Source organism: Monodelphis domestica, chromosome 4 (assembly GCF_027887165.1).
Source record: "Monodelphis domestica isolate mMonDom1 chromosome 4, mMonDom1.pri, whole genome shotgun sequence".
Classification (NCBI taxonomy): Eukaryota; Metazoa; Chordata; class Mammalia; order Didelphimorphia; family Didelphidae; genus Monodelphis; species Monodelphis domestica.
Genome location: NC_077230.1, coordinates 444,945,862 through 444,958,717, shown reverse-complemented (window position 1 = coordinate 444,958,717; position 12,856 = coordinate 444,945,862). Strand labels below are relative to the sequence as shown.

Below are 12,856 nucleotides of genomic sequence, written 5' to 3'. Positions count from 1 at the left end.
AAAGGCCTCTTGCTGTAGCCCAGTCTTCCCTAGACTGCCCCACAGAGGAGGCCTCATCCAACAGCTCAAATTTCATATTGTGTATAAAATACTATAATGATAAGGGCTTTTTCTCTGGAATCTCAGTGTTTGTCATGCCTCCTCACCATTTCATGGCATTCATCTATTACAATTTCTTCAGCAGTTCCCCAGTGAATTGATACTTGCTTTGTAGTTTGCTGGCACATAGGATCTTACAAACAAACAAAATAACATTATATGGAGAAGATACTGAATGGGTAGAGGCCCTGATCCCTGCTGTTCAGGCCATTATATCCAACGACTGAGTCTCAAGGAAGCACCTGGCTGATTTCTGGGTCTGAACTGAGGTCCAGCCCTTCTGTGATGAAGTAATGAGGGAGGATTTGAGGTCTTTAAGTCCACTTAGTCTCTGGTAGGATGGACCAATGAGGACTCACAGTAGAGGTCTTTATTTGAGCTGTCAGGCCAGTCAGAGACAGGACACAACTCTTCATCACTTCATCTCCAGTCACTTTCCCCATGTGTAAAATGGGACAACAACACACCAAGTGTGAATCTTGAAATTTCTCAGACTTGTGAATGTTAAAAAAATTTCCCCATTGGGGAATTTTTTATTGGGACAATTCCCTATTGGACCACTCCCCATTTGGAAAGTGAGAACTCTACTTAGATCAGAAATGGGAAGACCTCTACTCCACCTGTACTTAAGACTACTTTAGGGGAGAAAACTCCTTGCTGAAACAATGAAAAATACTTACACCCATACTTAAGCCATGCCTATTTTTAGAATTAATACAAGGGGGTGCCAAGTACCTATAAAGGTCAGGCAACTTGTGAATTTACAAGGAACAAAGAACAGGGAAACTTACTCAGAGCTTTCCTGGTGTGAACTACTCAAAAATCCACACCTTCTTAGGTGTGGACAAAGGTCTGTCCTTTGAAAAACGTCTACTGTGATTGGTAGATGTAAGAATTTAGGGGAGGTGACAAAGGAAAATTTCCCTTTATAAGGAAAGGAAAAGCTGAAAAACAGGATTTCTGGGGCTCTTGAGAGACAAGCTCTAAGGAGGTTGTTGAAAGAAAGACAATCTCTAAGGAGGTCTCTCAAGGGAGGCTGACTCTGGTTGGAACTCCCTCTGGGGAGGAGACTCTGTCCCTCTGAATCCTCACTTGAACAGATCTTATGGTGAGTGATTAAGGACTAACTGATCCTTTCTTTTAGGACTTAGGCCTGGGTTGGCCAGGGCTGCCTGGGCCGGCCTATTCTTTTCTCATTTATTTCCTTTTTCTATCTCTCTCTCTTTCTTTAATTCCTCATTGTATTATTAATTAAATTCTCTATAAAACCCAGTTGACTTGGGTATATTCATAATTTGGAATATTTCCCTGGCGACCACCTTATATTTGATTTAAAACAAAACACTGTAGTAAAAACATATTTTCAGCGGTCAAATTTACTCACCTACTCTTTTAGTGGCCACAAATTAAGTCTTCCACTCTTATATCTACAACAATTTAAGTCTTCAACCATTTAATCACTACAGTTTACAGCCTCAACCATTTTAATTCTTACAGCTTATGGCTCCCACTCTTTTAAATGCCACAGTTTAACTCTTTTTAAATATCACACAAGGTACTTGCAACAAATTCCTGAGTTCCACAAAAATGCTGGCTGTGAGGATTTCCTTTCCTGTGGAATGAGGGACACAAAAATACTACCTGAAACCAGGGAAAAGAGAGACAGAGAGAAGCTAGAAGGAAGCTGTGGACAGAGGGCCAAGCTGGACAGGGCTGCTCAGGACCAGAAAGGGCCAGATGCTAAGGCAGTGACCAGTACCCTGGGGTCAGGAGATTAGCAAGAGGTTTGGAGAGTTTGGGGTGACCTGCTGGTTCCTTCCTGATACCCCTCTGCCCTTCCTATCTCCTCATGATCCCCCACTAGACAACCCATCCTTGCCCTTTCTACCCGTCCCCCTCCCATGTGTCTCACTCTCTCCCCTACCCTGGAGCTCTTCTGAAGGGACCCCCAGGCTCCCTTTGCCCGCCATCTTCAGGGAGCCTATCCCTTCCTTCTGCACTGTCCCTCCTTCCCAGGGAGATCCTTCCTCCCTGCCCCCACCCTCAGAGGGGGCCACTCCTCCTCCACACCAGGGAGAGGGTTGGGGTCCATCTGCAAATATAGCCTACATTTAGAAAAGCTTCCTGGGTGCCAGGCAACGTGCTGAGGGCTTTACAATTTCCATCTCAGTGACCCTGGTTGAGTCATTTCACCTGCTTCTCCCTGATACTCCTCTGCCAATGGGGTCACAGGAGCAGCTTCCTCTCAGGGCTGAGGGGAAGATAGAGGAAAAAAATCTCTGTAAAATGCTGGGCCAGCCTTCACTCCCTGCGCACACGCTGGCTTCTGCAGGGAGGATTCTTCTGGCAGTGCTCGTGTGCTCAGAAAGGAGATGAAGAAAACCTGTTGGCACTGGAGTGGCTTCATATTTAATGCAAACAGATGTTGGAGAGAGAGCGGATGGCAGGAGCTGGGAGGGGTCGGGCCAGGCTCAGCACTGGCCAACATGGGCTCCCAACTACCTCCACGGCTTCCTCCTGGTAGGACTGAAGTCACGAGAGAGTGATCTGGGGTGAGCCGCGTCAGTTTCTGGGTTAGATCCCTGTCTGGGTCAGGCCAGCATCAGCCCTGGGACGGGCCACGGAGGTCAGGGGCCTCCGCAGTGACCAGAGACCCCAGAGCTTGCTCAGGCAGTTTAACAGAGACTTTGAGGAGCTCATTTATTCAGCCCCTCCCTGGAGCATCCCAGACACCCCAACTGGTGAAAGCCTGATGAGGAGATGGTCCAGGCAGCCCTCAGCCCTTGTCACACTCAGGGGAACTCGGGAAGGGTCCCTCTCAGGCCTGAAAACCCTCTTTGCCCCCTTCACTGAGGCACCAAATTCTGTGGAAGAGGAAGAAGTTCTTTGGGATGCTTCAGGCAAAGGAAGGGCAACAAGCCGGAGACTAGATGGCATCTCGGAGCCGGGTCTGACAGAGAAATAGTCATTGTTCCTAAACTACAGGAAGTGGGGCTTTTACACGCGCTGTTAGGATCAATACGGCACCGGAACCATCCCTCCTCTGGCCCCCCATTCAGGACCAGGACCAGCCTGTCTGCCTCAGTTTGGTCCTCCCTGAAATGGGTCCCTTCTCACCCTCGGTCTGTGTTCTCAGAAACGCTTCCGTGGTTCTTTCCATAACGGCCTCCTATATCACAGGAAAGGGGTCCAGCAGGATTAAAGCTAAAAGTACCAGAAAGGAAAGGAAACTAAAAAGACGCGGCTGCAGCCAGGGAGACTGGGAACACTTGGCGCGTGGCCCCGTCTCCACCAGGGCTCCAAACCTAGGGGATCAGGAAGTAAAACTCCATTTCCCAGAATGCCGTTGGAATGACGTCATCTATACAGTCACTCCAATCGTGGAAGACTCCATTTCCCAGAATGCTTAGGACCTGACTAAAGCCAAGTCTTGGTACTTCCCTTGTTTATTCCCAGGGCATGCTGGGAATTTGTTAAGGGCAATCTCTGCTCCTGAAGTGTTCACAAATTTGAGTTTTGGGACTTTCCTCCTTGAGAAAGCTAGTCAACGCAGTGAAGACTTTCTGCTCCCTAATTCCTGGGGAGCTAGAAGACCTGGGTGCACCAGTTGCGGGTAATTGAGCCTGGCAGTCGGGATCGGGAGTTGGGAAAGAAAGAAGCTTCGGTTCACGTGCCTAGTGGCGGGGCCAGGGCCTTTTGCTGGGGTGCATGTATGTGATGGGGAGAGGGGGAGGTCTCTGTTTGTTTGTGTGTCTCCTGTGTGTCTCTGTGTCTGTTCATCGCTCTAAACTACCATAGAAGGGGGACAAATATGTATGTGTTGATATCAGGCAGGGACGGCTCTTGTCTGGACCAGAATCCAGGGCGGGGCTTTGTCCTCCCTCAGAGGAGAGAATGGGCTCCCCACCTTCCTCTCCCACCACCCCCTCCCAGGCGATAGGGGTGCAGTCGCAGGTTGGGGGCGGGGCTGGTGTAGGCCCTTCCCCAAAGGTCCAAGGGGAGAAGCAGCCAACACGAGCCTGGTTGGAGTCAGGGGATGCTGGTGCCCACCGACCATGGAAGGAGCTCTGATCTCTGGCACAGAACAAATGCCAACATGTTTCCCCCAAACCCCCACCTGATGCCTATCTCCCTGTCCAGGGTCTCCCCTCCCCTCATTACCCAGTAACCTTTCCTAAAAATCTCCTGTATTCCATTCTGTGCACCCAAAGCAGTTTCTGAATGGAATGAAGCCAGAGAGAGCAGCAGAGGGGGTGAGGAGGCTTCTTCCTGGCCAGTCCAAGGTCCTTTCCCAGCCTGAGGCTCCCTGTCCCCTCCAGTGGGGAGAGTCTCCTCTGAGACCAGAGGAAGGGCCCTGGGAGCCCCTCTGAGCCCTCCCCCCTCTCTAATTCCTCACAGGTGAACAAGAGAAAGTCTGCCCACCTTGGGGCTCCCACCCCCCTGAGGGACCACAGTCTGGCCCAAGCAGAGACCCTGGAGCCAGAGGGAATGGCCCCCGGGACCCAGAGGCCCCCAACCCAGGTGAGTACAGTCCAGCCCCAGCCCTGGCCAAGCTCCCCCCAGTTGGAATCCAGGAGAACTAAGACCTGTGTCTTTCCCAAGCCTCCAGGGGTGCCATCACTGCTTGCTGTCAGTGTGACTTCAAAGGTTACACACAATACCCAACTGTGTTCTGGGAATTTTCCAGGGGAGAGCTAAAAGGTCTGCCTTTAAATATTATTAAACTATCAGGACTTTAGAGTGCACTTAACATACAGAAACTTTAGGTCTTATCTTTTCCTATTCAAATCATTTATCTTGAGGACCAGTTCTTTTTTTATTTTTAACCCTTACCTTCCACTTTAGAGCCAATACTGTGTATTGGTTCCAAAGCAGAAGAGTGGTAAGGGCTAGGCAATGGGGGTCAAGTGACTTGCCCAGGGTCACACAGCTGGGAAGTGTCTGAGGCCAGATTTGAACCTAGGACCTCCCGTCCCTAGGCCTGGCTCTAAATCCATTGAGCTACCATCTGCTCCCAAATCATTTACCTTGAACCTAACAGGATTTTCTAACCTTTTGTTTTCTCAGTTTTTCATTTTTGTTCCTTTACTTTTTTAAATTTTTAACTTTTCAAAAAATTATTTAGAATATTTTCCCATGGTTACATGATTTGTATTATGTCTCTGCCCTCTTCACTCCCCCCTCCTGGAGCTGACAATCAATTCTACTGGGTTATCCATGTATTATTGCTGAAAATCTATTTCCATATTATTCATATTTGTAATAGAGGGATCATTTAAAACCCAAACCATCAATCACATACCCATTGAACCACGTGTAAATCAATTGTTTTTCTTCTGAGATTCTCCTTCCATTGTTTTTTCTCTGCATGTGCATAACCTTCTTTCTTGCAAGTCCCTCAGGATTGTCCTGGATCATTACACTGCTATTAATAGCAAAATGGATTACATTTGATCATCCTTTATTGTTTTAGCTACTCTGTACAATGTTTTCTTGGTTCTGCTCATTTCACTCTGTATTAGTTCTTGGAGGTTCTTGTAGTTCACATAGAAATCCTCCAGTTCATCATTACTTACTGCACAAGAGTATCCATCATCATCAGATACCATGGTTTTATTCAGCCATTCCCCAATCAGTGGACCATCAGTTTGTTCAGCATTCCCAAATCCATGGGAACCCTCATGTTTTCCAATTTTTTACTACCACAAAAAGCACAGCTACAAATATTTTTCTAGAAACATTTTTCATAATTATCTCTTTGGGATACAAACCTAGTAGTCATATAGCTGGATCAAAGTGCCTACGGTTTTTTTTTTTAGTTTAATAGTTTTATTTTTTATTTTATTTCTTTATTTTATATTATATATTCATTTTATTTTATATTTTCATTCATTTTATATTATGTAAGCTTTAAAAATTTTATATTAAATTTTTTCTATTTTTCTTTTTTATTTTTAAATTTAATTAATTAAAATAATTAATGGATTTAGAATTTTTTTCCATATTTAAATGATTGATGTTCTTTCCCTACCCTCCATCCTCTCCCTTCCCCGGGCTAAGAGTAACTCCACTGGGTTTTACATGTATTATTGCTCAAAACCCATTTCCATATTAATATTTGCAAATCATGTGATCGGTCTTGTTTTTCTTCTGCATTTCTACTCCCACAGAACATATATCTAGGGTTAGAAGGGGACCCAAGAACCCCCTGAGCCCAACCTTATTTCAGAGGGGACCAAACTGAGTCGTATTGGTCCTAATAGGAGGACCCTGAAGTGAAAAAGCCCCAATTCCTGTATTTTATGAAAAATTACTATACTATGTATTTCTCTGTCAGACCCAGCTCCAAGATTCCATCTAGTCTATGGCTTTTTGCATGTCTTGGGGTGCTCCCGGGCGGGGCTGAATAATGAACTCCTCAAACTCTCTGTTAAACTCACTGAATAGCTTCCAAAGAGGTTCAGCTGCAAGGAAAGGCAAAAGCCAGCATATATAAGGGCTTGCTTTTATGGTGACTTCTTGTCCTTGTCCCTCTGCACAGGGGCCAATCACAGTCTCCAAATTGTCTAGTACTGCCCATGGGGCAGTGTCTGTGGTATCAACTCTCACCTTTTGAAGTTCTCACCTTCTGGTGAGGTGAATACTCATCCTGGCTGATTGAGTTTCTGAGGATGTGAATTCACTAAGTGGTTTGTGAGGTCCTCCACCTAGTTCAAGCTTTTGTTGATTCAATCAAAGATAGACAAAGGAGAGTTGTACCTGTCTTCATACTCTAGTGAGGTACTTAAGTTAATGTTAACTCGGGATGGACAATAGAGTAAAGAATTCTCTTTCACTGCAGGTATTTGTTGGTGAATTGGCTTCTCTATGAGATCATATGATACCTGAGGGCACAGATTGTCTTTTATACTTCCCAAGTGTCTAGATCAGGGCTGGCAAGCCATGATGCATTTTGATGCAGCTTGAGAGTGTGCTAGAACAGCTAGCTACCAGGAGGGTTGAACAAGATGAATTCTGAAGGCTCAACTCTGAATGTTGAGACTTTTATTGGTTTAGGGGTCAATAACATTCAAGGATGTGGCTGTGGACTTCACCCAGGAGGAGTGGTGCCTGTCGGACCCATCTCAGAAAGAGCTGTTCAGGGAGGTGATTCTGGAAAATGTGCAGAATCTGCTTTCTGTGGGTAAAGACCATTTCCTCTCAAACTTTGTTTCTTCCATCCAAGAAATGCCTTCATTCCATACCATATGTGCAGCATTGTGAGCCTTTATAATTGATTAACAAAGCAAGTGCTTTTCTCTGCACAGCTTTTCCTTTCAGATGGGCATCGAAGGGAACCCTGTACCTGCCAAGGAGCCTCTTGCCCTTTGGAAGATATCGTTAATCAAACTGGGCAGTTCTTCACTGCATAAGGCACCACTAGTCTTTTTAGGTGTAACTCCTTGGACATCATCTTAAATTTCCAGAGATTCCAGAACTGTGAGTGAGAAAATACCCTTATCTGTGATTAGATTTTATTTTTAGTAATACTTTTAAGATAATCATAATTGTAATTCCAAGATAACATAGTATAAATCATGATTTTAGAAGGCATTTTACTTATATTTTAGTTAAGTTTTAAAACTGATTAACTTAGGCCTTAGTCAACCCCATTTCCCTCTTAGTTTGTGTAATGTGCACCCTTGCTTGAGGGAGAAAATCTCTATAAAATGCTGGGCCAGCCTTCACTCCCTGCACACACGCTGGCTTTTACATTAAGGATTCTTCCTGGCAGTGCTTGTGCTCAGAAAGGCAGATGGAGAAAACCTGTTGGCGCTGAAGTGGCTTCATGTTTAATGCAAACAGATGTTGGAGAAAGAGGAGAGGATGGCAGGAGCTGGAATGGATCAAGCCTAGCTCAGCTTTGGCCAGCTTGGGCTCTCAACTACATCAGCTGCTCTGTCCTGGGAGGACTGAAGTCACGTGAGAGAGTGATGTGGGGTGACACGCGTCAGTTTCTGGTTTAGATCCATGTCTGGGTCACACCAGCATCAGCTCTGGAATGGGCCATGGAGGTCAGGAGCCTCCCCAGTAACCAGAGACCCCAGAGCTTGCTCAGGCAGTTTAACAGAGACTTTGAGGAGCTCATTATTCAGCCCCTCCCTGGAGCCCTCGGAGACAGCCCAACTGGTGAAAGCCTGATGAGGAGATGGTCCAGGCAGCCCTCGGCCATTGTCACACTCAGGGGGACTTGGGAAGGGTCCCTCTCAGGCCTGAAAACCTTCTTTGCCCCCTTCACTTAGTCACCAAATTCTGTGGACAAGGAAGTTCTTTGGGATGCTTAAGGCAAAGGAAGTGCAACAAGCCATAGACTGGATGGCATCTTGGGGCCGGGTCTGACAGAGAAATACATAGAAATTGTTCCTAAACTACAGGAAGTGGGGCTTTTCTGCTCCAGGACTCTGCTATTAGGATCAATGCGGCACCGGCACCATCCCTCCTCTGGCCCTTCATTCAGGACAAGGATGAGCCTGTCTGCCTCAGTTTGTTCCTCCCTGAAATGAAGAGGTGGTGCTTAGGGGCTTCTTGAGTCCCTTCTCACCCTCGGTCTGTGTTCTCCTCAGAAACGCTTCCGTGGTTCTTTCCATAGCAGCCTCCTATATGACAGGAAAAGAGGCCCAGGAGGATTAAAGCTAAAAGTACCAGAAAGGAAAGGGAAATAAAAGGACCCAGCTGCAGCCAGGGAGACTGGGAACGCTTGGTGTGTGGCCCCTCCTCCACCAAGGCTCCAAACTTAGAGGTCCAGGAAGTAAGACTCCATTTCCCAGAATACCTCTAGCAGGACATCCTCTGAGTCTTGGCACTCCCTTTGTAGAAGACTATTTCCCAGAATGCCTGGGTCCTGAAAGTACCCAAGTTGTGGCATCTCCCCCTGTGCAGTCCCAGGGCATGCTGGGAATCTTGAGGGCTTTTGGGGACTTTCCTCCTTGAGATGGGGAGGGGAGGGAGTCAATGCAAAAGGTGCTCCCCAGTTTCCCATTCTGGCAGAGGTGACTTTTTGCTCCCTAATTCTTGGGAATTGAGGAGACCCAGTTGGTCCAGTTGCTGGTAATTTAGCCTGGAGGTCAGGGTAGGGGAAAGGAGAAGCTCTGGTGTTTCTGCAACCAGAGAGGAGGGACAGGGGGCTTGTGTTTGGGGGTGTAAGTGTGTGGAGGGGGGAGGTCTCTGTGTCTTAGTGTCTTTATGTCTCACATGTGTCTTTGTGTCCATCACTTTGAAGGACCATAGAAAATGGACAAACATGGAAGTGTTCCTGTCAGGTGGGACATCTCTCTCTATATCAGGAACCATGGCTGGGCTTTGCTCTCCCCCAGAGGAGAGAATGGGCTACCCCCCACAGGTGGCCACACACAGGTGTACACAGATGGGGTGTGTACAAAATTCACAGGATTGGGGTGGGACTGGTCTGGGCCCTTCCCAAAAGGTCCAAGGGAAGAAGCAGCCAACATGAGCCTGGGTGGGGGGGTGGGGGGCGATGCCCATGCCCACAGGCCATGGAAGGAGTTCTGATTTCAGGCAGAGAACAAATACCAACATGTTTTCCCCAAACCCCCACCTGATGCCCATCTCCCTGTCCAGCATCTCCTGCCCTGCCCCCTTTACCCTCCTTTCCTAGGAGTCTTCCTCAATCCACTCTGTGCACCCCATGCAGTTTCTGAATGGAATGAAGCCAAAGAGAGCAGCAGAGAGGGTGGGGAGGCTTCTTCCTGGGCAGTCCAAGGTGCTTTCCAAGCCTGAGGCTCCCTGTCCCCTCCTGTGGGGAGAGTCTCCTCTGAGGCCGGGGGAAGGGCTCTGGGAGTCCCTCTGAGCCCTCCCCCCTTTAATTCCTCACAGGTACGCAAAGAGGAAGTCTCCCCACCTTGGGGCTCCCACCCCCTGAGGGATCTCAGTCTGGCCCAAGCTGAGGCCCTGGAGCCAGAGGGAATGGCCCCCAGAACCCTGAGGCACCTTTCCCAGGTGAGTGCAGTCCATCTCCAGCCCTGGTCAAGCTCCCCCAAGTCTAGGGGTGCTATCACTGCTTGCTGTCTGTCAGTGTGACCTCAAAGGTCACCCACAATCCCCAACTGTGTTCTGGGCATTGCCTTGGTAGCCCTTGCCTGGATGAGCCAGCCCAGATTCCAGACAGAGAGGCCCAAGTGCAGTCATTTATTCAACTGCCCTTGAGTGGGACAAATTCCATCAGATGGGGATGACTGTGTGTTCCACAGTTGCAGCGACAGCCCAGGTACAGTCTTTGCTCCTGACCTTTGGGGTTTGGACATATCAGTTAGGCCTGCTAGGGAGACTTTGGAAGAAGTTTGGGGTGACATATCACGTTAGAGCACAGACAGGAAAAGGCATGTTTTTAATAGAAGAAAAAGTTTGGGAATTCAAGTGGAAGGCTAAAAAGATCTGCTTTTCAAATATTATTAAAGTATCATGAACTTAGAGTGCACTTAACATACAGAAACTTTAGGTCTTTCCTTTTCCTACGAAAATAATTTATCTTGAACCTAAAAGGATTATCTAACCTGTTGCTTTCTCAATGTTTTTCATTTTGCTTCCTTTATTCTTAAAATTTTTTTTTCTGAAAAAATTTTATTCATGATATTTTTCCATGGTTACATGATTCCTATTCCCTCCCTTGCCTCTAACTTCCCCCTACACCCCCTCCCCAATCACCCCCCCCCCAGATGATGGAAAATTCCACTGGGTTACACATGTATTATTGCTCAAAATCTATTTTCTTATTATTCATATTTGGAATAGAGTGATTTTTTTAAACCAAAACTCCTAATCATATAATCATAGAACCAGGTGATAGATCATGTTTCTCTTCTGAGTTTCTACTACCACAGTTCTTTGGATGTAATCTGCCTTCTTTCTCACAAGTCCCTCAGGATTGTCCTGATAGATTACAGTTGATCAGTCCACATTGCTTTAGTAATATTTTTTCCCCCAGAATACTCAGTACTTGCTACATTCTCACAAACTTCAATAAAATGTTCTTACCAAAATAATTCGGACACTTGTGATGAGGAGGGATTTCAGATTACCTTCTCTATTCTCCACAGAATCCTTCCTCCCTCAATGAGCCTCTCCCTTATTCCATAGGGGAAAGCAATTCATAGTGAGACACTTCTCCAAGTTTTACTCCTCCAACATGATTCTCACTTCAGACACAAAATGCCTTTGTCGGCATTCCGTTGGGCTCTAGGTGTCTAGTGTTGGCACTGACACTTTTCAAGGTGAAGAGTTTGGGCTGAGTCCCTTGTATACTTCAGTTTCTTCAAGTTAGTTGATGAGGTACAGATAGGATGAATTTGGCAGACTCAGCTCTAAATCTTGTGACTTTTGCTGGTTTAGGGGTCAATAACATTCAAGGATGTGGCTGTGGACTTCACCCAGGAGGAGTGGTGGCTGTTGGACCATTCTCAGAAAGAGCTGTACAGGGAGGTGATGCTGGAGAATGTGCAGAATCTACTCTCTGTGGGTAAGGACCATTTCCTCATTTAACTCTGAATCTGCCATTGAGTGAATATCTTCATTCCATGCCAAAGGTGCAGAATTTTAAGCCTTTGCCAATGATTAAAATAGTAAAACTGTTGATCTCTGCACAGGGTTATCCTCCTACCTGGTTTTAATTTTTAAAAAAGTTTGTATTCTGTGATGAGAGGCTGGGACTTTCCTTTCTTGCTTCTGAAATTGTCTCTCTTCTATTTCAGATAGCTTTAGGTGAAAACTTAAAACAGTGTTACAGATTTACATTCCTGAAGCTAATCACAAAAGTCATCTAGTCGACCTTCTAATTAGACTTGAATTTTGTGTGAAAATTGTTACTACCAAGGCAGATTTTCCTTGCAGATGGCCATTGAAAGGGACACTCTACCTGCCAAGGCAGCCCCTTTCCGTTTGGGATGAATCTGGTCTTTAGAAAGGATTTCTTTTTTAAAAAGCATTCTTGGGGAAGGCAGTGCCAGGAAGGCAGCAGAGTGGAAGCAAAAGCAAGAACCACCATTAGTCTCAAATGAGCCTTAAAAGAGTGCTTCTAAAACTCCAGAGTAAGAGAATGAAGAAGGCAGAGTAAGGAGAGCCTCTGGAGGAAAATAAGTTGAAAGGTAGGTAAAAAGAGTCTATTTCTGAGGACAGAGAGGAATTGGAAGTAATCCACATCCCGTTCCTGGGCAGAAGCCAACTTCAAGACCTTGTACCCTTCTTAAGCCTTCATTAGCTCATCCCATACTCACTGCTTGAAGTTAGAAGTACAAAGAGCCGCAAAAGGGATGGAGGACAAACTATTGGGCTTCAACTTCAGGAGTAGCAATTATCTCAGACAAAGGTAAAGCAAAAATAGATCTGATTAAAAGAGAATAAGGTTAATAATTGAATCTTGATAAAAGGTAGTATAGACAATGAGGCTATATTGATTCTTAACATATGTGCATCAATTGTTATAGTCTCCAGATATTTACAGTAGAAACTAAAGGAAATATGGAGGGAATTGCCATTAAAACTATACTGGTGGGGAATCTCAACCTTCTCCTATCAGAATTCTCACCAAAAAAATAAGAAAGGAATTGTATGAAATTTTATAAACATTACATTTAATAGATATCTGGAGAAAACTGAATGGAATAGTAAAGGAATATATCTTCTTTGAAGCTGCACATGAAAAATACACAAAAAACCATTTAAAAGTATAGAAACTTCACAATGAAATGCAAAAAAGCAGAAATAA

At 45.8% G+C, this 12,856-nt stretch overlaps 1 protein-coding gene across 9 annotated transcripts in view; it reads left to right on the top strand.

Moving 5' to 3' along the window:
- Window positions 1-3,437: 3,437 nt before the first annotated feature.
- Window positions 3,438-12,856, top strand: part of LOC100029755 (zinc finger protein 260-like) — a 30,349-nt gene continuing 20,930 nt past the window's right edge. For 2 of the 9 annotated variants that reach the window (XM_056825812.1, XM_056825808.1), the window contains exons 1-6: window positions 4,497-4,620; window positions 7,407-7,578; window positions 7,945-8,061; window positions 9,359-9,507; window positions 9,973-10,095; window positions 11,485-11,611. In XM_056825812.1, the coding sequence (XP_056681790.1) occupies window positions 9,370-9,507; window positions 9,973-10,095; window positions 11,485-11,611 (388 nt within the window). In that variant the 5' untranslated portion in view covers window positions 4,497-4,620; window positions 7,407-7,578; window positions 7,945-8,061; window positions 9,359-9,369. Of the gene's footprint in view, window positions 3,713-4,496; window positions 4,621-7,406; window positions 7,579-7,873; window positions 8,062-9,358; window positions 9,508-9,972; window positions 10,096-11,484; window positions 11,612-12,856 lie in introns of those variants that run through there. The other 7 variants (XM_056825810.1, XM_056825807.1, XM_056825809.1 and 4 more) reach the window with 6 other exon arrangements.